Source organism: Streptopelia decaocto (assembly GCF_964273445.1).
Source record: "Streptopelia decaocto genome assembly, chromosome: 4".
NCBI classification, from domain to species: Eukaryota; Metazoa; Chordata; class Aves; order Columbiformes; family Columbidae; genus Streptopelia; species Streptopelia decaocto.
The window spans coordinates 21,028,747-21,051,853 of NC_138658.1; the positions used below are offsets into that span (position 1 = coordinate 21,028,747).

The 23,107-nt window shown below is 37.9% G+C and overlaps 1 protein-coding gene across 5 annotated transcripts in view; it reads right to left on the bottom strand.

Annotated features, from left to right (window-relative positions):
- Window positions 1–451: 451 nt before the first annotated feature.
- The window catches only part of OTUD4 (OTU deubiquitinase 4), a 31,527-nt gene continuing 8,871 nt past the window's right edge, over window positions 452–23,107 (bottom strand). For 2 of the 5 annotated variants that reach the window (XM_082050358.1, XM_082050359.1), the window contains exons 5-22: window positions 22,274–22,320; window positions 20,739–20,811; window positions 20,169–20,250; window positions 19,253–19,397; window positions 17,244–17,301; window positions 16,742–16,859; window positions 16,444–16,508; window positions 14,413–14,513; window positions 12,954–13,078; window positions 12,654–12,834; window positions 11,277–11,442; window positions 10,137–10,257; window positions 8,143–8,198; window positions 7,441–7,599; window positions 6,746–6,884; window positions 5,433–5,702; window positions 4,666–4,706; window positions 452–3,075 (exon numbers count right to left, since the gene is read on the bottom strand). In XM_082050358.1, the coding sequence (XP_081906484.1) occupies window positions 1,831–3,075; window positions 4,666–4,706; window positions 5,433–5,702; window positions 6,746–6,884; window positions 7,441–7,599; window positions 8,143–8,198; window positions 10,137–10,257; window positions 11,277–11,442; window positions 12,654–12,834; window positions 12,954–13,078; window positions 14,413–14,513; window positions 16,444–16,508; window positions 16,742–16,859; window positions 17,244–17,301; window positions 19,253–19,397; window positions 20,169–20,250; window positions 20,739–20,811; window positions 22,274–22,320 (3,192 nt within the window). In that variant the 3' untranslated portion in view covers window positions 452–1,830. The remainder of the gene's footprint in view (window positions 3,076–4,665; window positions 4,707–5,432; window positions 5,703–6,745; window positions 6,885–7,440; window positions 7,600–8,142; window positions 8,199–10,136; window positions 10,258–11,276; window positions 11,443–12,653; window positions 12,835–12,953; window positions 13,079–14,412; window positions 14,514–16,443; window positions 16,509–16,741; window positions 16,860–17,243; window positions 17,302–19,252; window positions 19,398–20,168; window positions 20,251–20,738; window positions 20,812–22,273; window positions 22,321–23,107) is intronic. The other 3 variants (XM_082050362.1, XM_082050360.1, XM_082050361.1) reach the window with 3 other exon arrangements.

The following is a 23,107-nucleotide window of genomic DNA, read 5'->3' on the forward strand; positions in this document are numbered from 1 at the left end:
ACTGAATGATTGTTTCAGTGACTGCTGGACAGATACGGGCTACAAGTGGAGTTACAAGAAGCTGCTTTTCAGTCTTTGGAAGCAGTAAACAGAGGACTGCAATGGTTTCAAATATGAAATCCTTCAGTGCTTGCTTAGTTTTCAATCTGAAAAAAACCTGAGCATCACCTCTTTTGAAATCCTGAATGGAAAAGTATTTAGATAACAAACCAACCAACCAACCCACCCACCAAAACAAAAAACCAAAACCCACAGCACAGTCCCTATCACTGCCATTTTGGACAAGAACTAGAAACGCAGTTTACATACCTTTTTATTTTGCAGCTTGCCTACATCTTAACTAATTGTTCGTAGTTCTGGTGCTGTCTACAAGTGGCTCTATCAGAACCAAACCCATACCTTTAATGCCATTGCAGCAGTTTCAAATATATAAATTAATTTAGAAAGGAAGTGAAAAGACAAACAGTTATTTTAATTACGGTTTTATACATGACATGCATCTGAAAAGAAATTCTTCATCATGTAGCTATCACTCAAGTTTTCCTGATCAAGGGTGTACAATCTCAAACATGAACAAAAAGGTACCATCACCTACACTAGTATTTACAGAGATATAAAAATATACACAACAGGTAATTTTACAGAGCAACAGAGCTGAGTGAACACTGTGCGCACTGCGCTCTCCGAGTTTGAACAGCTCAACGTCCAAACTGCAAAGGCAACAGGAACGCTGCAGAGATCGTTACCAGGGTCAGAAGAAACAGCATCAGAACTCTGACACAGTGTAAAAATATAAGGCAGAAGCCACTTTCTTCTGAATTGTAGGGAAGAGCAGAGCACGTGGAGACTCTCCATCTTGCTTTTAGAAGTGGTTCCAGCAAGAAGTTGTACATGCAAAACAGAAATTTGCATCAACAGTGCAACAACAAAAGGAATACTGAACAGTAGCTCAATCATACAAACTTAAAAAACCGTAACATGTACTTTATGCATCTCTCCTCACAAAATAGCTAGGATTTGTCAGTGCATTAGTGTTAAAGTGGCATTAAAAAAACTTCTGCTATTATAACAGATGCAGAATTATTTTGGAAATGCATAGCATCTACATTTTTATTGTCTTTGTAATTATTCAGTTGGCATAGGCACCATTCTAGTCACACCAGCATGAAGAACTCTTGGTGGAAACAGCCATCTTTATCAATTCATACACAGCTGTTCTTGACTGCTTGTCTTGATTTTGATTTCAACAAATAAATGCTTTTTAAAATTCAAAAATATACCCTATGAATATTAAAAGAACTATATACAACATACCTAAGACACAGGGTTAGCTGGCTGCCATACGTGTAACACACTGAAGAGAAACATTCAAGTTTGACAGATTTTTTTTTGAGATGAAAGGCCTTTGGGTTGGAAGCATATCAAAGACAACAGTGCAGTAGGCTGAGAATTCCTTTAGCTCAGTTCAGAACTAAGGCATTGTATGATAAAATATACATTTATATTTGGTGCAATGTTACCATCACATCAAATGCTATATTTGTCACTAGTAAATGTATATACCCATCTTCACAAACTCAAACCTTTGTGGTGAAAAAACCCAAATTATCAAACACTATTTTTATTTTATTTTATTTTCTAATTTGACATTGAGGAAAAAATGCTAAGCCAAACAAACTATAATCTCCACAAAAACATGTGGTAGAAGTTCACATCTTCCTAGTCTTTACTTGCCAAAAGTTAAACATATCCTTGAACTTCACTAAAAAGATTTTAAACTGCTACTTCAAATTACTTTTTGCATTTTAAAATGTTCATTATTCAGTCATTCTATGTTTGATGCCCCCTCTGATTATCTCCCAGTGTTGCCCTTCTCCTGTCACTCCTGTACGGCCTCCCTCGGAAGTTCCGCTGACTCTGGTAGCCGTCATCTCTGCCTCTGCTGGGTGGTCCTTTCCAGGCTTCCTCGTTTCTCTGGAACTGGTATCCTCCCCTGCTAGAATAACCCCACTCCAGTCTGGGCCTTCTGCCTCCTCCGTAAGTCTGGTTATAAAACTGCTTGGATCTCCCGCTTCTTAGCATATCAGAAACGTCGCTCTCGTCTTCAGAGCTCTCTTCCCTCGCTCTCTGTGCCCGGCTTTCTGTCTGGAGATTACCAGCGCCCTTGGAATCTCTAACCTTATCAGGCTTCTCCCTACGACCAGGAGTAGTATTTTTCAGTTCATTTTGTGGTGGTCCTGCCAACGGTGGGGGAGCGTTGGGCACCACCGTCTGCCTCTCAGTCCCCTGTATTTGCAGAGGACGATTTTGCTGCCCAGCTGGTTTTTGCTTAGCAGGTGAGGCTGAGGGACAAGTTTGCTCCAACGGAGGTGCCCTCACCGAAGTTTCTTTTGGGGCACAGCCGTCACAGCCTGCACCAGCCACGGGGAACGGCACGGTGTTCGAGCCACTGCTGCTGGTGCTCTTCTGAAGCTGTTCCGCACAGTTTACGACAGGAACCGGAGGGCCGCATTCCTTAGCCACGTACACGTTTGCAGACGTGCCAGCTGTTGCCTCCTTGTCCTCAGGTGACATGACAATGTTAGGTCTTGCTACTGAATTTTCAATGAAACCCTGCACTGGGTAGCCATACCAAAAGTGAGGAAAGAAAGGAGGTGCTATTGGAACAGCTCCTAAGAAGTGATTGTGTCCAAAGGCTGGTTGTGGGAACATATTTTTCCCTCTCAGGGACTCCTCATAATTTGCATGAAGAGCTTGCACTGGATTCTCTGATTCCACACAGACCTGTCCTTGACCTTCTGACACCTGAGCCGTCGGTAGAATCAGAGGCAGCGATGGCGACTGACTATCAACCTGTGGAATTTGACCATTGGGTCTGGCCTCACTCGGAACAGGAAAGTGCCTGGTTGTTCGTGCAGTTTCATTTTCGTTCTGAGCTGGCGGAGCCTCCTGGAACCAGGGGTTGTGCGGATACACGGGAAGGGACACGTTTGGGTACATTCTACAAGCGGCTAAATAGGCCTGGTGCAGGGGGTACAAGTAAGAATGGGGTGCCCACATGGGACAGCTGTATGCCTGCAAGACAAGGAAAAAAAAAAAAAGAGTATTTGATCTTTTGAATGTTCAGGCAGACACAGGAGCACAAAGTTAATTTACGATTTTGAAACAGTAAATTACAGAAAGTTAAGGCAGTGTTATTTACAGTGCCTGCCCTCAGTTCTAATCTAGAACTCCAGGATGATGTTCTCATTTATTTTTTCCTTCCAAATGCAGTTGAAACAGGTAACAGTTATGACCAGTAAGAAATCTTGGTAACAATTTCTATATAGTTAAACACATGATGCTAGTAAGTCAAGATTTCGCTATGCGTTTGGAGATACACATTTCAAATTCATTTTCCAGAATCACAATTGTTAATCTGCAATTTGCCCTACTAGTTCACTTCTCAAAGTTCTAAGGGAAAACAACCGAAACAGTAAAAAGTCCTACCTATTTTCACTTTAAAAAAAGAAAAAGACTACCATGTACCAAGCGCGCATATTTCAGGCCATACAGAACAACCAAATCAGCAGGCAAGGTAATGCAGAAAGCAGTTCCCAGGTCTCCCAGGCTATCTGGTCAGCAGCTGAGCAGCACAACCACCAGAACATAGGACTCTGACCAGCAGATGGTGCTTTAGCACCAAAATCACAGACCATATCCTAAATAACATAGTACTAGTAGGAAAGTCCCACATATACGTAGCTTTATGCAAAAAATGCTGTTTAAATGTATCGCAGTGGCACTTGCTAATGACTTACAGATGTTCTATTAAGCAAAGAGTCTTGTATTGGGTAAACAGTTACCAAATCTAAATTTAGTTTGTAAGTTGTGCTCAGCATTCCCTCTTTCCATGCACGAATGCCAAAGAAAAATCATTACTTATGGCCAAAATTACATGGAATAAGCCTAAGAGCACTCAGCACCTTTTCCAAGGTAGTTTGCCTGACAAAAGGACTAAGAGAAGGTAAAAAAAAGGAACATTTTTATGTGCAGAAGAGAGAAAACTAAGCAAACAACTAGTTCTTACCAAGAACTGGAAAATTTTGCCTCTTCAGATGAGCCTCTTCCCCAACCACACACACAGATTCGCATCACACAAACACATCAACCGCTACTATAATTACTTAGAAGGTTAAAAGTAAAATACGGTTGTCCTTAACTTCAGCAGAAAGGACGGAGTCGCAGGTTACTTAAGGGAATGTCCAGAGAGAAAGACATTCTAGGTATTTATATTGCAATGGCCTTGCCAGTAACACAGACATGATCAAAGCTGGGGGTTTTTTCTCTGTTACTATACACTGCTTCCGAAAGAATGCGTCTTCAAACTCAGTGCTTCACCTGTGAATTTGTAAAGCACAATTTCTGTTGACTGTATATAGTCAGAGTCAGAAACCAAGAGTTCTCACTATCACTGAGATAAAATTCCTATCTGTTGATTTGAACTGCAATGCGGACCAGTGTTGGGATCCCAGTTAACAGAAGACAAAATAAGAAAGTGTTTCAAATTTAAAGATGAAACTGAAGTGTACAGCTGCACAAACCAAACTTCCACACTGTAAGTACTACCAAATACAAGCAAACTTTAAAACAAACAGAAAAATGTAAGTAAGTTTGAAGAGTTACCTTCACACCAAGATTGAAGAAAAATCTGAGAATATTCTTATCTAAGAAAAAAAAACACAGAAAAAGATCTATGAAGACCTAAAATATTACACTGCCTCTGATGCAAAAGTTAGTTCCTGCAGTAGTTTCAGTAGAGAAACACAGGTATTAAGTTGATGCCTGCATGTCTTTGATTGATTTGGTTGGGGTTGGGAGTCGGGGGGAGTTGTGTTGTTTTGGGGGTTTTTGTGGGTTTTAGATATCTTACTCTGAAAACAGCAGTTTAAATTTCAGGTTTAACGGTTTGTGGAACTGAATTTCTCGTTTTTAAAGAAACAATTCAGCAAACCAACAAAGTGCAGTTAGACATGATATGTTCTTTATGAGCATATTCCACATTTATAGTGTGCCAAGATATATTTTCCCAGACCAGTAAGGAAACATTCAACAACTTTTGAAGCTTTTGACTTTAAGAGAAAACATGTTACTGTAAGATGAAGCAGCTCCCCAAAGCACATCCTTCACAGTTGCAAAACCTCACATTATGGTGGGTCACACTAAGAACCATGAAATGATTGTATCAGATTTCCAGGTGTAACCATTTAAAATAATCACAGTTTTAGCAATGCACACTAAAGCATTACCATTCTATTCAATATTCCTCACCTTAAATAATGGAAAGACAACCATTAGCTCTTTTGCCACAGACTAGCAACAGGACCAAAGGAGAAGAAAACAACCCACTAGGAAAAATGGTATAAAATCCAGACCTTTTTCTAGCTTCTCACCTTTAGGCAAGTCTTCCCCAGTATTGCACAGGGAGTAAGAGGGTGCAACAGCTCTTTCTCCCTTTTCACTGAAAGGGAATCCAGGGTATAGCGGATCCTGATAAGGATTCAGAGTCTGAGGCAAAGGCATTAAGGGCTGGTTAACGGCTTGTATCGACACAGGAACTCCAGCAACTGAAGCAGATGTTACCTGAGCCTGTGATACAACAGAGTCAGGTCCTGTTGCTGGGGCTGGCATCAAAGAAGAAGCAGGTATTTGGGCTGGAATACCTAAGGGAAAAAAAAAAACATATATTATAGCTCAACTACATAAAATCACAAAAGAAAATTACAGCAGGAAAGTAAGTTTCAAAAGAAGAAAAAATGTTACTCAGGAAGACACAGGAGGAAATTCTTGAGAGTTGTGAAGTTACAAACAAAAGAAGATTGGGCTAAATGCAGGGAATAGTTTCCAGAAAGAGTGAAACAGTTAAGGCTTTCCAGGAATAGCTAAATCCTTTCCATATTTATTTTTAAAATTTTGAATACCAGAAAGTGATAGGAAGCAGGGAAAAAAAAATGGGGAGGGAACTGAAACTTAGACATAAATCTCTGCAGTGCTCATTCTAACTAGTCATTTACGGTCAATTTTTAATCTGAGCTCAGATTATCTGGGCTATATATCTTCTGTCACAGATGTAGTCAAGCATGACAGGATTTTTACCTTAACTAAAGTATCACGTGAACATAATATGCTGACTTGAAAGCTAGTTCTTTTTCAAAAAAAAAAACCCCAAAACAGCAGGATAAAATACAGCACCTGATCTAATGAGCAATACGGAACATAAGCTAATGCCATGTAATGGAAGACGGGTACAGTGCAGAAAAAACATTACGCTCGTTTTGCAGCTCAGGTCCAAATGAATCTCATTAATTCCAGACCCAAGCTGAGTCCTTGGTGAATCAAAGAACTTATTACATGGGACACAGAGCACAAACACATGTCAAGCTTCAGTACGCTGACAGTGTGTTTTACCTTAAGCAGATCTTCAGAATAAACCCCCTCAAAGCTCTCCCACTCAGGAGAAAAACAGAGAGTTGAGTACACACCCCTCTTCCACCTCCTAGTAGGGAGTAAAGAAAACTGAATGTATGAGCAAAGATCTACTAGAACTCTCACTAGCTTTCAGCAGTGAGAAACTACATTCCTATAAATTACTGCCTTAGGAATGTGAAGTTACATGAAACTGTGTCTCCTGGAGGCATCTTCAGTTTAGGAAGACAAAGTATTTTGCAGGGTTAGTAGTTTGATTTACATTAATATTTCTTCAAACCTGCTGGTCCATAGGTTGTTGGCTCGCTTGGCCAAGCTGGCACAATGGCTGGTACAGAAGGCACTGTTGGAGATAAATGCACCTCAGAAAAGACCGGTGAGGGTGTTGGAGTTATGCTTGGTAAGCATTCTGTCAGGTTCTGTAAAAACAAAGAGATCATGTAAAATTATTTGACATTGCCACTGTTGGTGACCCCTAACATGTTTGTCTTCTACCAAAGTGGGCCTGATGACTCAGTGTTGTCCAGACTACCACCGCAGCAAAATAGCAACTAGTAAGAAATCAGGCTGTGTACATAAGAGAAGTCTGAGATACATCATGTCACTGGGTGAAGAACTCTGCACTGAGCTCTACCCAGACTGTGCCTGTACCACAAACAGCCATCAGTGTTACAACCACCTCCGCAGACATTTAATTTAGTTTCTCCCACCCAAAAGAAAAGCCACCCTCATAAATGACTACAAATAACCTTGGAGAAGCCTGAAAAAGCAAAGGTAAAGTTAAAAGCATGGTTATCTTAGAAGAAAGATACGAAATAACACCTTATTATCTATATATTTTATATTTTTCTATATATATATGTTATATACTTATACATTCTTTATTTTGGACCTAACAGATTCCTAACTATAAGTATTAAATTCTACCATTATCACCATTGAAATGACTATATAATTTAAAGCCATAATACACACATGGCTGTGAAGAAGCTGCTCCTTGTCTGAAGTCTCCTGACTGGAAAGCTTTGAAATCAAACAAACATTTCTTACTTGCTCAGCAAGAATCGGAGAATCTGTTTTCACTTGTTCCAAAGGAGACGAAGCTTTTGGATGACTCTCATCTTGACTATTCTTCTAAAGCAAAGTCAGAAACAACAGATACAGCTAGTCTAGTAGTGTGATTTACTTTTCAAAGAGGCATTCACAGATAGTAAACCACACTACATACAAAGTAGGCTAAGCACCCAACCACTGTTATACTAGTGTAACATTTTGCTCATTGAAAGGACAGCAATCATTAAAAGGCAACAAGAGGCCACAAATCTTCACTGAACTTCAGAGATGATGGTCTGCTAGCACAGTCACTATTAGTAAACAGCAAATCTGTGGTCCCACTATAATGAAAGTACAGACTGTACTAAGCAACTGCAAATTCAGATTCATAAGTGCTCTTGCCAGCCCAGATTTGAGAACTCAGATTGCAGAGGAAGTATGGGTTACAAGAGCTCAGGAAAGCTGACAGCAATACAAGCCTCTAATCTTAGAAGTATTTCACTAAAAGCTGTAAAGCAGCAGTAGCAATAATCACAGCTCTCAAGGCAGCTATTTCTCTGCTAACCATGTATCAGAGAAGCAATAATATTTAAAAAAAAAAACCAGCATTTTCTTTAAAATTACCTCAGATGAATTTGGCTCAAGCTTCTGACTCACATGGATCTGCCTGGAATTTGACTCTGTAACACCAAGACATAACGTAGTAAATGAACTACTATACCATTTATAGCTATCACAATTTAAGCCAGTTAAATCCTCAAAACAAAACCTACCTCAGCACATATTACTACAGAAAATTTAAACTACTCTTTTTATCAAAGCATCCTAAAATAAGCAGTTGTTAGGGCAGTAACACAGCAGCTACTTCAGCCTGGGTTTTCAAAGCTTTACAAGAGTTCTTCACTCATGTTTTTAGCAGTTTTGGTGATGGCTTGAGGGAAGCAGGAAAGAAATGTAGTTGGCTCTTTAAACAAATAAATCCCCCCTAGTGAAAAAGAAGTAAGTTTGTACTTCAATTAAAGTGAAAATGTTCTGATCTGCATTTCCATATTCAAGGGTTAAGATAACAGAAGCATAGATCTCATCTATCTTTGACTGAGTAAGAGACGGATCAGTTCAGGAGGTTTCTATGGTTCAAAAGATCTGGAAAGTTTTGAGACTGATGCAGAAAGTTTAACTTCTCAAGAACAAGCAAACACTTGGCAAGGGAAGAGGGTATTGAAAAACAGTCACAACAAACTTCACACGATAAGATCCATACAAGTTCTCCACATTCAGTTTATATTAGAATCTGGTTATTACTGCTTATCAAATTCATGCACATAAGTTTTACGGTAGCCACTAAATAGATATGTACTTTTAAAAAGTTTAGTATATGCACCATCACAAGTAGACAGCAATGTAAATTAAAACTATTGATTATGAGGATTACTGCCAATTCCCCAAGCACCAATAGCAATCTCAAAATACTCAGAAATAAGCACGGCTATTCTCAAAGGATTTTTCACCTAGTTTCAGAAGTGGCAACGCAATCCAGAGTGTTACAAAAAAAACAGAGAAAGCCGTACATGCCACGCACTTGAGCAAAATCTATCATGACAGCGTATTGAAGAGCTTTCTCATAATGAATATTCCTTTTGCCATTGCTGATGAAACAAGTTTTCAAATGAAACAGGTTTTCAGACATTTGGAGAATGAAAAATAGGTAACAACAGTCCTTCTGAGACCATTACATGTTGTAAAAGGGACCCAGGAGGACAAATACCGCAAAGACACAACAGCAATGCCTCTGATGTTGCCAGAGATAAGGCAACCAAAAAAAAAAAACCACAAAGGAGGGAACAGCCTTCTATGAGGAGGCAAAAGAGTTTGAATTTTATTTAGTCAAAAAAAGAAAAGGCAGAAACTAAGACCATATTCAATGTTTAGACATGGCAAAGCTGACAGGACAAAAAATAATAATAAAAAAAAAATATTATGAGTTGTATGTGGCGAAGATTTACTAACTACCTCCCAATAGCCACAGCTTTCACTTATTACTGCCATACTTCACTTCCTCACAGAAGAGGAAGTTTCGAGTCAATGAAAAGAAGCTGAAGAGTGTTATAACAGATTAGGAGGAGGGAGGAAAAAAAATGTGACCATGTAACAGGTCTTTGTACTGTAAACAGAGGGAGTTTGTCAACTCTTCTGTACACCATCTCCCCTCTTTATGTACATTGTGTGCTAATTCTGAACCATGCCACACTGAATACTCTTAACTGGTTGCAGTAAGCACTTTTAATATTCCTCCCACTGGCACCTTCAGCCACACTCCCCAAAATTTCAACAGGATCTAATTAAAGGTGGCTCTAACAGTCTTTTAATTTCTCTCATTCCTATTTAAGACAAAAATCCCAGCAAGAAGCCTGCTCTCTCAGCCACGTTCACAAAGCTGAAAAACATGTACTTTCTTCCCTAACCTATGCTACCTTGAGTTTGGCACTATTACTCATGATATTTTTCTCCTTGTTGCCTAAACAGATGCCCTATCTTGAACAAATTCTGAGGCTGATAATAAACACAAGCAAACAAAAAAAAAAAAACCCACACTGTGATCTAAAAGCATTTATTTTTACCTTTATCCTTCTGCTCTTCCACCTCTGCTGTCCACTTGCTGTTTCTTCTCTCAGTATTTGAGAACTTTGTATGGTTTAAATTATCCACAGTCTGTGTAGCGGCCTGACAGACTGATTGGTTCTAAAGAAGTTTAAAGAAGCAGAAATGTGAATTTATATAAAAGTCTGATGACAGTTTGTCATCATCTGATACAATACTATTATGCCCTCACGCCATATAATGCTTATCCCCATGGCAAGCAGAAAGGCGGGGTGGGGGAAGCAGTCTTGATCAGTACCATTCAGATTCATCCACTCTTTCATTCACTGCTAAATTTTACAAAGTGTTCTTTAAAAGCATTCATGTAACTAGTTTATATGACAAAAAACCCTGCTTCACTCAGACAATATGTGCTTTAAAATCACATCCTCCTCCTGCAGGTGAGCAAATATAGCAACTGTTAACCACAGCTCAGAGACGGAGCAAGTGACCTCTTTCCCTTCAGCTCCAGTCTTAGTCCGCTCTTTGCGGAGCATAAGACCTGTACATTTTTTCTCGATTACACCAGTAATTACTGCTCAAGAACTGAAAGATACAGCACAGGAAGTCACTTCCGTAAAGCAAGAGATTTAAGGCCCATCTTTCACCTACTCCTTCTTCCCAGCCTGGTTCTTGGTTCTGTTTGCCCTATGATTTAAACACAAAAAGCCCCAAGGGTCTCTAGAATAAACCTCTCAAAATCGAAAGGCTACATTGTTCCCTCAGACATAGACAAGTCTCCACCCATAAGTTTGATCACACCATACGAGAAAAAGACAACACGCGAGGAACTGTAGGGGAGAGCAACGCCTTCCAGAGATGGGGGAATGTGAAGAAAGAAGCCCAAGACTTTGGAAGCTTGTGTCCCTACCATGTTTACATGCCTAAAAAAATGCGTATAATGGACATCAATTATTCCCAGGGGAAACTACTAGGTATGTGCCTTATCTTGAACATACATAGCATTGTTGTTTTACATATTTCTACATAGAAAGAGAGTGTGAACAAAAGACCCTTTGAATTGTAGTGTAATGCAAGGACAGCAAAGCAACAATTGCTAATTAATGGTCCATGAGCAAGTACGAAAAATGCACTATTAATTACAATGAATAAAAACATACATTGGAAAGAGCGGGAAAAGCTTGTTCATCTCTCTGCTGGATCTCATAAAGTGAACGAGATTCTTCTATAGCCTCTTTCTCCCTGCGTTCCTCGGGAGACAGGCCAAAGTAGTTACAATCTCTGCTGCCATAGTTCAGATCCTCAGTTCTCTCCCGGTCTGATTTTCTGTAAAGGAAAAAATGAAATGGGATCATTGATAAAGAAATTCAATTATCACCAGTATCAAATACAATACAAACTCACGGTTCAGAAGGAAGAAAGATTATAAGTATATAGCACTGCCTATGTGATTCCACACATACCAGATCCCTTTCTGCCTACAGCAACTTAACCACGCACATAAAATTTAAGAAGGGGAAATAATGGATTTTGTCCATGATTTATTTGGTTCAATACAATTTTGAAAGACTCTATAACAAATGGTAATTTTAAAACCATAGTTAAAAAAAAAAAAAACTAATTCCTACATCAAGTGATCTAATCCATTTGTGTGCCAACTGAGAACTGACCACCATCCTATCTACAAAGATGCAAGAGAAAGTTGAGGAAGAGGATTTCTCTAAATACAATAACAAAAAGGAAAACGTATTATAATTTCCTATTTCTGAAGCATCACTACACAAAATTAACATCACTGTTCGAGCTTTATGAATTACTTTTCAGGATCCTCATGTATTTAGGTTAAAGGGAAAAGAAAAAGGCCCTTAAAATGTTGCATTTGGCAGTCTTCAAAGACACCCTGGCCCACTTTATTCCACAAGGAGTTACAATAGAAAAGATTGACAGAATACACCATGAAGAGCTTGGTTATGTATCCAAGTACAGAATAGTCTTTTAGATAGGACAGAAGAAGAGTGGCAATGATGAAAACAGAAACTCTGCTGCAGCAGCACAATGAATCAAGAAATCACTAAGAAATAATTCAGGCAAAATGTTGTTCTCATACTCCAAGTGATCAGCCATAATATGAAGCAGCCCTCTAAGGCAGGCTGTGCAGAAGCTGAGGGAAGATCTCAGCCATGCGCAAGAAGCACTACTTGAAATACTACTTCAGCCCCAACCAGAAAAAAAAAAGCAGCAACATCCGCTTTCCAAGAAGAAACTGCAGTTTGTGCAGAGTCCTTCCAAGGGAGATGCTGCCATGCAGGAAAAAAAAAAAAAGTGGGAGCTCATGATAACAGCAATTTTGAAAAAGGTTTTAAAACAAACACTTTTTTTCTTGTACTTGTGTGTATTTTTATGGACTTGGAACCCTTCTTAAAAATCCGATGGCAACACATTTCAAAAGAGCATGCTGGAAGCATCTGAAGCATGTGCCCAAGGCTCCAAGAAGCTCAGCTAGAGTACAAGATAAGGAAGATGTTTTACCGCTTTACCTTACAGTCTGGGAAGGATTTCTGCCTGGAGCTTTTTGCTCAGTTGAGGTCTGATGAGGTTGGGGTCCAGAACATAAGAACTGATGCTGCCTGGTTCCCACAGTATGCTGAAGTCGAGGAGGTAGTGCTGACTGGGGTTTTATTGACTTGCTCTGATTCTTTGGCCCTCTGCAATCAGCATCTGTGATAAACATGTGAAAACAGATTTTTTTTTTATTATTATTATTATTTTCTAAGCTCTCTGGGACAAAACATCTGACAATAAAAGATTCTGCCACACAAAGACAGGTACAATCCTACCAGGCTGAGCATTCTGCCCCCATGTTGGGAAATACTTTTTTATCTTCTTCCCTGGCACAGTGTTCCAGCCCTCCATAGGAGAGGCCTGTGGAAGAGGTTTAAGGCTCTTCAGTGAGACAGCATGCCTACAAAACAAGGAATGACAAAGGGAAAAATGTCTTAAAGACCAGACTGGGGCTTGCATTAATACCACATGTTTACTAAGACAGATGCATCTTTCCATTTTTGAGAACATTGCATTCAAAGTCCTTTGTTCTTTATGATTACACACAAGCAGTGTGTAGAATAAACCTTTTTTTTTTTTTTTTTTACAACAAAACAAAACTCTGTGATAAGTCAATGCAAATTTAGCCAGTAAAAAATGATAAGCCATTTCTGAAGTATTATAATGTCTTCAGGGCAGACATAAAAGGAAAATTATCAGAAAAGGCAATACACTCAACAGGTAAGTTTATGACAAACACTGCAATAGATGTCAAGATTGAAAAACACTATATCTCAGAGGAATTATTGCATTTTAATTGAGGATGCTGTAGGATGTCCAAGCAACTGTTCACATTGTTTGAAAGGAAGACATTAAAATCTAGAATAAACAGTTTGAATCAGGTTAAATCTCAGTTTTCAAAGGGAACAAACTGCAGGGCAATATTGAGATCTTGCCTTTCCCCCCTGCCCCAGATGAAGATTGCATGACATTATTGGGCATCTTTCTTCTTCCCTCATTTACCTTGACTGGAAGTGTTTCCTTTTCCCAAACTGCACTCAACTGTGGGATTTTTTTTGCCCCAGAAGAGTTACAGAACTTACAGCAGAGCTCAAGAAAATGTCTCAAAAAAACCCAAACCAAAACCAAACCCAAACAAACAAGAAAACCACACACACACCATCACTACCCACACACACACATACACAAAAATTCATCCCCCAAAAAACAAACAGCCGCCAACCAACAACACTCAGAAAAACCTGCAACCCCCAACAATAATTTTAAACAGTTTTATTAAACAGCATGCGCAGAGATAGGGCAAAGATGACACTGATCTGAACAGCAGCTTTGCACTCTGAATGAAATCAGCAGAGTTACCCAACCAGAGAAGCCAGATGCTTTGACAGGCCTTTTACTATGAAAAGCTTGTCACAAATTTAGCATCTAATTATTAAGCACAACAAGCGACACTTAATTGTGATGGTGTCAATCTGTTTAGGATTGAATCTTGTACAGAAAAAAAAAATTCTAATACTAATGTACTGCTATACTCTGCAATTAGTATCAGTACTATAAGATATAGCACAAAAAAAACCCCTCTGAAGTGACAATTAATGCAGAACCCCTTTTTCCTTTCTATTTAATATGTTAGTTTTGTAACAATTTTCTAGAAATTATCTCTGAATTCAAGTAATGCTGCCATTACCAAAGTTCAGGTTGGCACTCTTTTCCAAGAGAGCCTGAAACACTTACTTTGCTCCAAGCTCTTCTACAAATACAACAACTGGCCCATTCTCTGAACAAACTTCTTGAATATGGGCATTATAAAATTTTCCATTATGGTCTAAGCGCACCTAAGGAAAAAAAAAAAAAGGTGCATCAGCTTCAAAGAAGACAATGAGAGGACATAACTCTCTAAAATTATCAGCAATGTTAAAAATAGAACTTTTAATCTAGGCAACAGAAGACCTGAGAGATCAACACCATGTAATTCAGTAAATATATCAAAAGCAAACTTTCAACCCATATTGCTTCTTCAGAAATAAACAACAAAACTACTTTAAAAAGAAACAAATATAAACCAAACCACAGAAAGCTTGCCAGGTAACACTACTTAATGAAACATGGCTTTCAAAACTACATGAGAAAGTTAGAAGTAATCAGCTTTTCAGCTTTACTGAAAACACCTTCTTTTAGAATAATTCCCAAAACTTTTCCGTGTTAAAATCCATGTAAAGAAGAGAAAAATTCATTACCAACTTCAGTGAAATTTATTTTCATTAAGAACATAAAGAACACCAATTATTTGTCAAGTTATTCTTCTGAAAGTTTTTTTTAAAAACAACGAAAACAAGTTGTTCAGACATGATCATAGCTTTACTTATCCAACTGACATTCTATGTTCTCAAAATTTTTCCGTTAAATACAAACTTCATAACCTTCTGCCACAACATTTCACTTTCCAGTTGTATTAATTTGGTCAACTCCACTTTTCACTATTTATTTCATTTTCCCTTCCCATGTTTTTACCCCATATATTTACTGTCTTGCCATATATATATACAAAATTTGACTGAGACAGTATGTTAATTACAGGAGTTTTTTTCTACTAATAATACTCATACCCTTTAGTAAATAATAAACAAGACAGCCTTAAGGTCTTACAAATATAAAAATTTAAGCCTGTACTATCAAGCAATAAATAATCAACTTCAAATTAGGGGTTTTTTATTTGTTATGGGGGAGCTTGGGGGATATGTGGGGGTAGGTTTGTTTTGTTGTGGGTTTTGTTGTTTGTTTTTAAAGTTTAGAAAGTGGGTTTTCCTGCAATTTATTCACTATGCTTCATTCTATTACACAAATAAAAAAGTACAAACTAAAAGAGCCCCCGTGCTACATGATAAACATAACTGAATATTTTCACGTGAATATCAATAGCTAACAAATGGTCAAACATCTTCGAAAGATCCATATTTACCTAAGTACCAGGAGATTAATATAAGCTTTGAGTACTATGGAATTCAATGGCAAATCTTACTACTTCTTAAGCAGTAATACGTAACTACAAATTTTAACAGAATTTAGAGAGCAACTGTTTAACGCACTTTGAATGCTTCAATAGGAAAAATCACACAAAACTTCAGGAGCTTCAGTAACTGTAGTAACTAAAGCGAGCGGTATTAAATTACTTGAAAGTAACGAGATTAGAACAAAGCCAATTTACAAACAGTAATCATGGACTCCAGAGTTAAACATAAATACATGGAACTATGATGTTGGTTTTGGTCCCTCCAGAGAAAAACCTACATAACAGAAAACACTAAAATTTCATTCATTACCAACCAACAGAACCAAGTAAACTGCCCTAAATGCACCTACTTCTTACACAGAGGTGAGCGGTCTACACCAGCAAGCAAGAACCCACCAGGCAAGCAAGCCCGCACAAACTTACTTGCACACTTAAGGTCCACAGTCACCTTATTAAATATACTCCTGAAATTAACCTTGTGACTTTTTAATGAAGTATAAATGCACTGAATGTATGTTCTATTACGTGTCTCTAACCCTCCATGTAGGCTGTATGTCATGAACACTGCCAGCAATTACATAACAAGCATATGCACAGTTGAAGACACAAGCAAACAATATTTAGAATAATTATATTCATTTTTATTATTACTATATATTAATATTAATAATTATATATCAAAATAGCGAACAAAGAGGGAAAATTGGCATCTTGGGCAAAACGTTAACATCCCAATAAACTATAATACTACTTACTTTACATTTATCTCCAACTGAGTATTGCATGCCAGCAGCAATAGAAAAATCTTGTTTTTGCTGATCTGTAAATACATTAGCAGTAATATACTGTTAGTCCTAATACACCAGAAGAGTTACTTTCTTGATGCAGTAAACATGCAAACCAGCAGTTCAGGCCTTTAATCTGCAGACTGACCCATATGAAGATGAGCGCTGCCTAAACCCAAACTGCCATTTGCATCATGTTTTTTTAACAGGGCTCCACTTTCCACATCAGCTTGCAAAAGTTGGAACTTTGAAGTATTCACTTACTTACCCCATTTGGATTGGAGCCAAACATCATATTCAACATTTCTGTATACGGATGGATTAAGTGATTTAAGAACTTTTTTAGGTAAGTCCAACAAGGTAGGATTCCCATTGCTCTTAAGGTGCTGTGCGAAACAGAACAAAGTGCTAAATGGTCAACGACACAAAGATTTAAGATTTACAGTTTTCCATTTTTCAATCACTGCACTCAAGATTTAAACTGAAAAATAAAGAAGCTGAAAATACATAAAGAGCTTTGACAAAATAATTCAATTATGTTATCTTAACCATACTGGAACATAATTAATAAATAAGCAGCATTAAAAAGGACATTATCCATCTTTTGGCACATCAGAAGCAAATATTACTTTTCAAATAAATAAGTAGCTTTTAAGAAACTACATGTTAAGAAAACTAGAGACTCAAGATTCTCTCATGAACAGTAAACACTGAAAAATATAGCAGAGTTCAAGTTGTTATAAAGAAAATAATTCTTAACATGTAAATACCTTGTTGCCAGACAGGGACTTCAATCCATTAATATCACTAACTGTCGTAGCTTTACTTCTGCAAAAGGACAGAAGGAGCTGTGTTAATATAGTATTAAGAAGGCCTGGAAATCAGGTATGAAACACCTTGGAAGTGGATAAAAATACTGAAACTACCAACTTATCATATTTCTCCACATTAAGCATACCACAGAACATCATCTCTTAAATGAAAAAGCTAGGCCTAAAACAACAGCTACATTTCTATACCATATAAAGCTAAAAATAATATTTTTGTTTCTGAGTGCAAGTTTTAGGAAGCCTAACTTATGTGTACTGACTTAGCCATCACCTAAGGAAAAAAAAAAGGGGGGGGGGCACAGGGGCAGGGAAGTGAAACAAAAATATTTCTCTAAAATTTGTGTGACTACACAAGAAAAACATAGTAGAAGCAGACATTAAAAAAAAAAAATCAAAACAAAACCCACACTATTAGTTAACTGGCATCAGGCACTCTAAGGTGTTCCTATTTTCTACACCTGGCATTGCTGAAAATTACATTCCACAGAGAAAAAAGAAGATATTTTTCCCTACAGCTGTTGTAGGGAACTGTCAGCATTAACTTCTCCCAAAACAAAACCAAATTAAGCTATTTTATTTAAAAAAATAATAATAACTGAAAAGTTCACATTTACAAAACTAAGACGACCTTCTGGAAAACTAGGTAATGAAACAAGCTGAAGTCAACTTTAAGACAAGCAAAACATGTAAGACTTCATAAACATAGCAAAGTGCTTGTAATTTGGTTTAACTAGGTCAAGAGTCACACACACTAGCTCTTGCATCATAAGACATATGGTTTAAATCAAAAACATTGAGTTGGATACTCTCAAGCGAATAGATGACCTTCATTTACAAAGGTGTTAGGGAGGTTAACTATATTTTCTTATGACTCCCAAAGATACAGGGTTATGCTACTGTGTACGAAAACCGGGAAAGCTCCAAGAACAGAAAGGAACAGAGGTTTCCACTCTCTGACATTTGACTACAATAATTGTTCCCCGAGGCAGAAATACTTGTTTGTATTTTAACTGGAAATGTTTGGAAAACAAATACTAGGGAACAAAAAAGGAAGCTAATCCCTTTCCTAGAACTCGGTTTTCTTTCTGTGGCGTTTTTCATCTTCTTCCTTTCTGTTGTTTTCAGCTTGAGGAAAAACTCAGCTCCCAACATCTCCGTGAATCACCTCTACTACGTGCCACACAGACTACAGCAGAGCCCCCAGAAAGGACTTGGATGACGTTCAGCAGGAAGAGGGGGCATGCTGCACTCATACAGCTCCATGGCTTCAATGGATTTTCATAGAAGGCAGGGTTTGAAGAACCATATTAAACAGAAGAAAAACTACCAGTATGTAAATGCAAAAAACAGCACTGACCAAGATTTGCTGTCCAAAAGGAATCAGTGGGTCAAAATATCAAAGCTAGCTAGAGCATCCAGGTCCAGCAAAAGGAATGTAAGTCCACAAATATAATCCCTTTGTTAACATCAAGGAACAAAATGGAGCAAGCTGCATCTGTATTTCTCCATCAGCTACCTCTCAAGTAGGCATTTCAGCCCTTAGATGTGAAAGCAACACAAATCTGATTAGATTCCTGTAACTCGTTTGCAGGAGTGAGCCAAGTAATTCTCATGGAGTTTCCCATGCCAGACTGGCACACTGCCAATCATCCCAGGGGATTCTGCTGGTTTAAACAGGAAGAGGGACATGTTTCAATGGCAACGTTCCATTATGTCAAGAGACCCAAGGCTACACTGCAGGAAAAACAGAGGAACCAGGACCCTGTCCTTAGGTACAGCAAAGATTACATATTTCATTCTTTCATCATACTTTTAACTTTACCTCTTCGTGTTTCTCAGTAATTTGTAAAGCTTTTCCACTCGATTCTACTACCCATCAGAAATTCAGAAAATTCATTTAACATGTACTGCTCAGTGTCATCTTACAATAACTTTTAAATCCCTATTACCTGTAGCTGTCATCTTCTGAATCTGAAGCAGATACTTCACTGCTGCCATTACTTTCCTCCGTCATACCAGCAGCACTAAGTTCTGCTATGATTTTCTTTACATCTGTATCAAATACTTTCTCATACAGCAACTCATACAGCAGAGCTGAGGAAGGAGAGGAGAAAGTAGAAGGGCAGAATCAATTACAAAGTACATGAGATTTTACACCACCATTACAGATGCATTTCAAATTATTTCCACCAAACCAAGCAAGCATTTTGATGTGTTAACCAAACCAGTGAAGGCATTAGAAGTAAAACCAGTTGCAACTACAATGGTTTAATGGATCTGCATGAAACTACTAGAAATCAGGTTTCTTGGTAGGTAAATTTGGCCTTAGCCTTGGTAACTTTGCAATAGGCAAAGCTTTATAAATAATCAGGATTCTTGTAGGGACACATCAAACCTGATTAGGACCTTCGGGCACTTCTGCATTCTAGTAAAGAATACAATAATCCACGAAGACAGTTATTTTTTGCATGTGCTACCCCCATGATTTCTGTGACAAGTTATACATGCAAGGATAATTTTGACATAAACAATTAGTTTGCTAACAAGGAGGTCTGAAATACAAAATTAAACCTACAATGCTGACCAAAGATAATGCAACAGATTATAAATTAGTACACTAATATTTTCTGTTTATATCAGACCACTCAGAGTCGAAGAGGCAGATAAGTCCTCTCCTCTCGGTATATCATCTGCTTTGTCAAGAATCAGGACATAATTGCTCTCGTAAAATCATACAGTCGTTGACAATTCAAATGGAAAACCACACTGCTAAAGAATGACAAACTTTAATATAGAGCCTTCATGCTGATAATTAAAATTTTTGGTAAAAAATACATGTTTTTGACTAAGCAAGATAATACTTACACTGGCACAGAGCAGCCTTTTCTGAATACTCTATGGGATAAACAATATCATAGTGGTTTCCATTTGAGAAGCACAGCAATACCTATCAAAAAAACCACACATATTTTAGGGTTTGCATTTCACTTGATTTGTCATATAAGCACAATGTTTTAAATTCAATTTAATGTACTAATGCACTTCATAATCTCTCAAGATTTAAAAAGTCAATAAAACAATCAAAATGTTTAGTGGATGTCTTTTAAACCAAAAGGAATTTGATCAAAAGTAAAACAGAATTTAAGACAGAGATAGCTATGTAAGTTGGCACCACTTGCAAATTGATTTTTACAAAATTTTACATTACTAGGAAGATGTATCACACCCCAAATATGGACCACCTATTTAAAAAGAAGTGCTACATCTATTAACAGAACAACTTCCTTAAATATGTACAAAAGAAATTGTTAAAATTCAATTCTCAGAACATTTCATTGTGTTCAATAATAAAACTCACATTAAACTATTTGCTCTTTAGAAAGTAGTCTTAATTCAGCCTTTCACAGTAGTCATAAAACTTTTTTTTTTTTTTACCTTATCAGAAAAGCCATTTTCAGTTACGTGCGAAGGAGAAGCATTTGGTTCCCGGTATATTATGAAATCTTTCCTGAGAAAAAAGTATTAAGAATTGGAACATTGAAGGCAAGTTCAAGGAACAGACATAACCACAGAAAACACCTGCCAGAAGAGAATACTAAAGAAGATGAGTGCAACTATCACCAGCCAAAAAAAGGCTTACTTTCATGAAAAGGCTTACTTTTACCAGAAAAAGATGCACTGGCACAACATGCACAGAGCCAATGACAAGTAAAACAATTTCCAGACACTGCTTTCTGGAGCTGAGTCTAGAAAGATGATGGCTCCTCAGCCCTGGCGAAATCCATTAGACTTTGTCATTGGGAAATCCACCAGTACATAAAGGAGGTCAGTTTATGAAGAGAGACAGGAAACAGAGATAAGTTTCAGGAAGGCAATGGCTTAGGCTAAATCTGTACTGAGAGACTGACTACATGAGTGCAGGAACCCTTCTGGGCACAGAGGCCAGCTAACAGAACAGCCCATGGCTGAGCTCAGAAACTCCTCTTGCCCCCCAAACCAAAGCCTTGTGCTCGGAAGGGTCCAACACAACATTTCTGCTCCCCAGCAGTGGCCCAGCTGCCACCGTGTGCTGAGGAGCACGCTGAAAGCCCAACAGACTATCTATCAGCATTGCCTGAAGATCAGATATTCTGACCAAACCTCCAGCATCCCTGAAAATCATGCCCTCCAGATATCTCAGTTTTTACATGTGTAGTGATCCTGCTCTTTAAAATAGATGATACACTGTAAAAAGAAAAAAAAAAACAAAAAAACAAACAGACATGCAGAGGGCAGAGGGTTTGGTTTCCCTTTCTCTCTGGACAAAGACTCCAGCAAGAGTGGAGGTGAACACCCTGTAGTGTTCACTAGACTCAAATTGCTGGATTTAAAGCGGCAAAAAAATCCATCTTTTGTCTCTTCCACGGAAAGAACGGAAAGAAGCTTTTTGGGAAGCTTGGACTGAACCAGTAGATAGTTTGCTGTTGCAGTGCTGGCAGGTAGTCATCATCAAGGGGACAGAACCAGCACAGTTCTTCAAGCAGGTTTTGAAAATTTTTCTAGCAGGCAGCCTGCAATGCTCATACCACTAAGCTGCACCACAGCATTTGCGCAGGGGTAATAATGAAATGGGTACAGACCACAGCTTAGCAACAGGGTTAATAGCAAAGCCTTGGTGAGAAATAGGAAGAGAAGTAATTTTAATAGAAAAATTAAGATATGAAAATTAACAATATACAAACTGTATGACTCCACCCACAATTAGTTGTGCAACCCAGTTTCAAATCCCAGATAAAATGTCACTTTCAAAGCTCGCTTTTCTGGTTTTTTTTTTCCCCCCCCATACCTTGACATCTGCAATTTTCAAAGTATATTTGGAATTTTTTTGAGAACTATAGTATAACATACAATTCCATCTTTGCTATTCCAACTGGTTAACTAAAAAAGCAACTGAACTGATCTCAATAAAATATATTTAAACATTTTCTTACTTGTACATAAGAGAAAGGGCACTTATTTCTACTTGTCCAACCCATTCCTGCATAGAAAAAAAAAAAACAAAACAAAATAAAATTAAGTTAAATCAAACACACAATTACTATACTTCCTCATGTGTGCAGATCAAGAGAAGCAAGAAGTAAGTGTCAAAAATAAATATAACACCACTGAGTCTGGAGTTCATGTGAGATATTTTGTAATTGAAGGTTTTTTCAACCAGTAAGGTTAAGGGGTACAAACTAGTGGGATTTCTCCCCAAAGCAGAAACAGATCTGTATGAAAACTGAGAGAATAAAGCACAATCAAATAAATGCAGATCTATCATTAAAGAATATGATTTTGAAAGGTGATACTACTTTTCTTTTTTTCTTCTATTAAATGACAAGTAATCTAGCTTCTCAAAATTGATTTTTTAAGAAAGTGAGCATCACATTTATCAAGTACTTTTAAAAAACGTTACTCTCTACCTTCAAAACTGTCTGGTTTTAGGCGCCTTTACCTATAAATGAACTGGAAAAAGAACCTTGAGGCTTAACACTCCTGCCTAAAACACAGATAACTTCCATACAAATATCTTGACATCATCTTGTGAAGTAATCCAACACAAAGTATACAGACCACTTCCAAACAGCCAAAATAAACTTCTGATATTTAGTTGCATTTCTCATGCAAGCAGCTGTATGTCAACACCTGAAGAGAGACCACAAGTCTGCTCTTTAAAGCTGTTAAACAGTGACATATCAGTAACACCATAAACCAGATTCAAATCATGGAAAAGTAAAAGTCGTTGCTTCCCTTACCAGCCCAGTTGCTGTACTGCTCCAGTG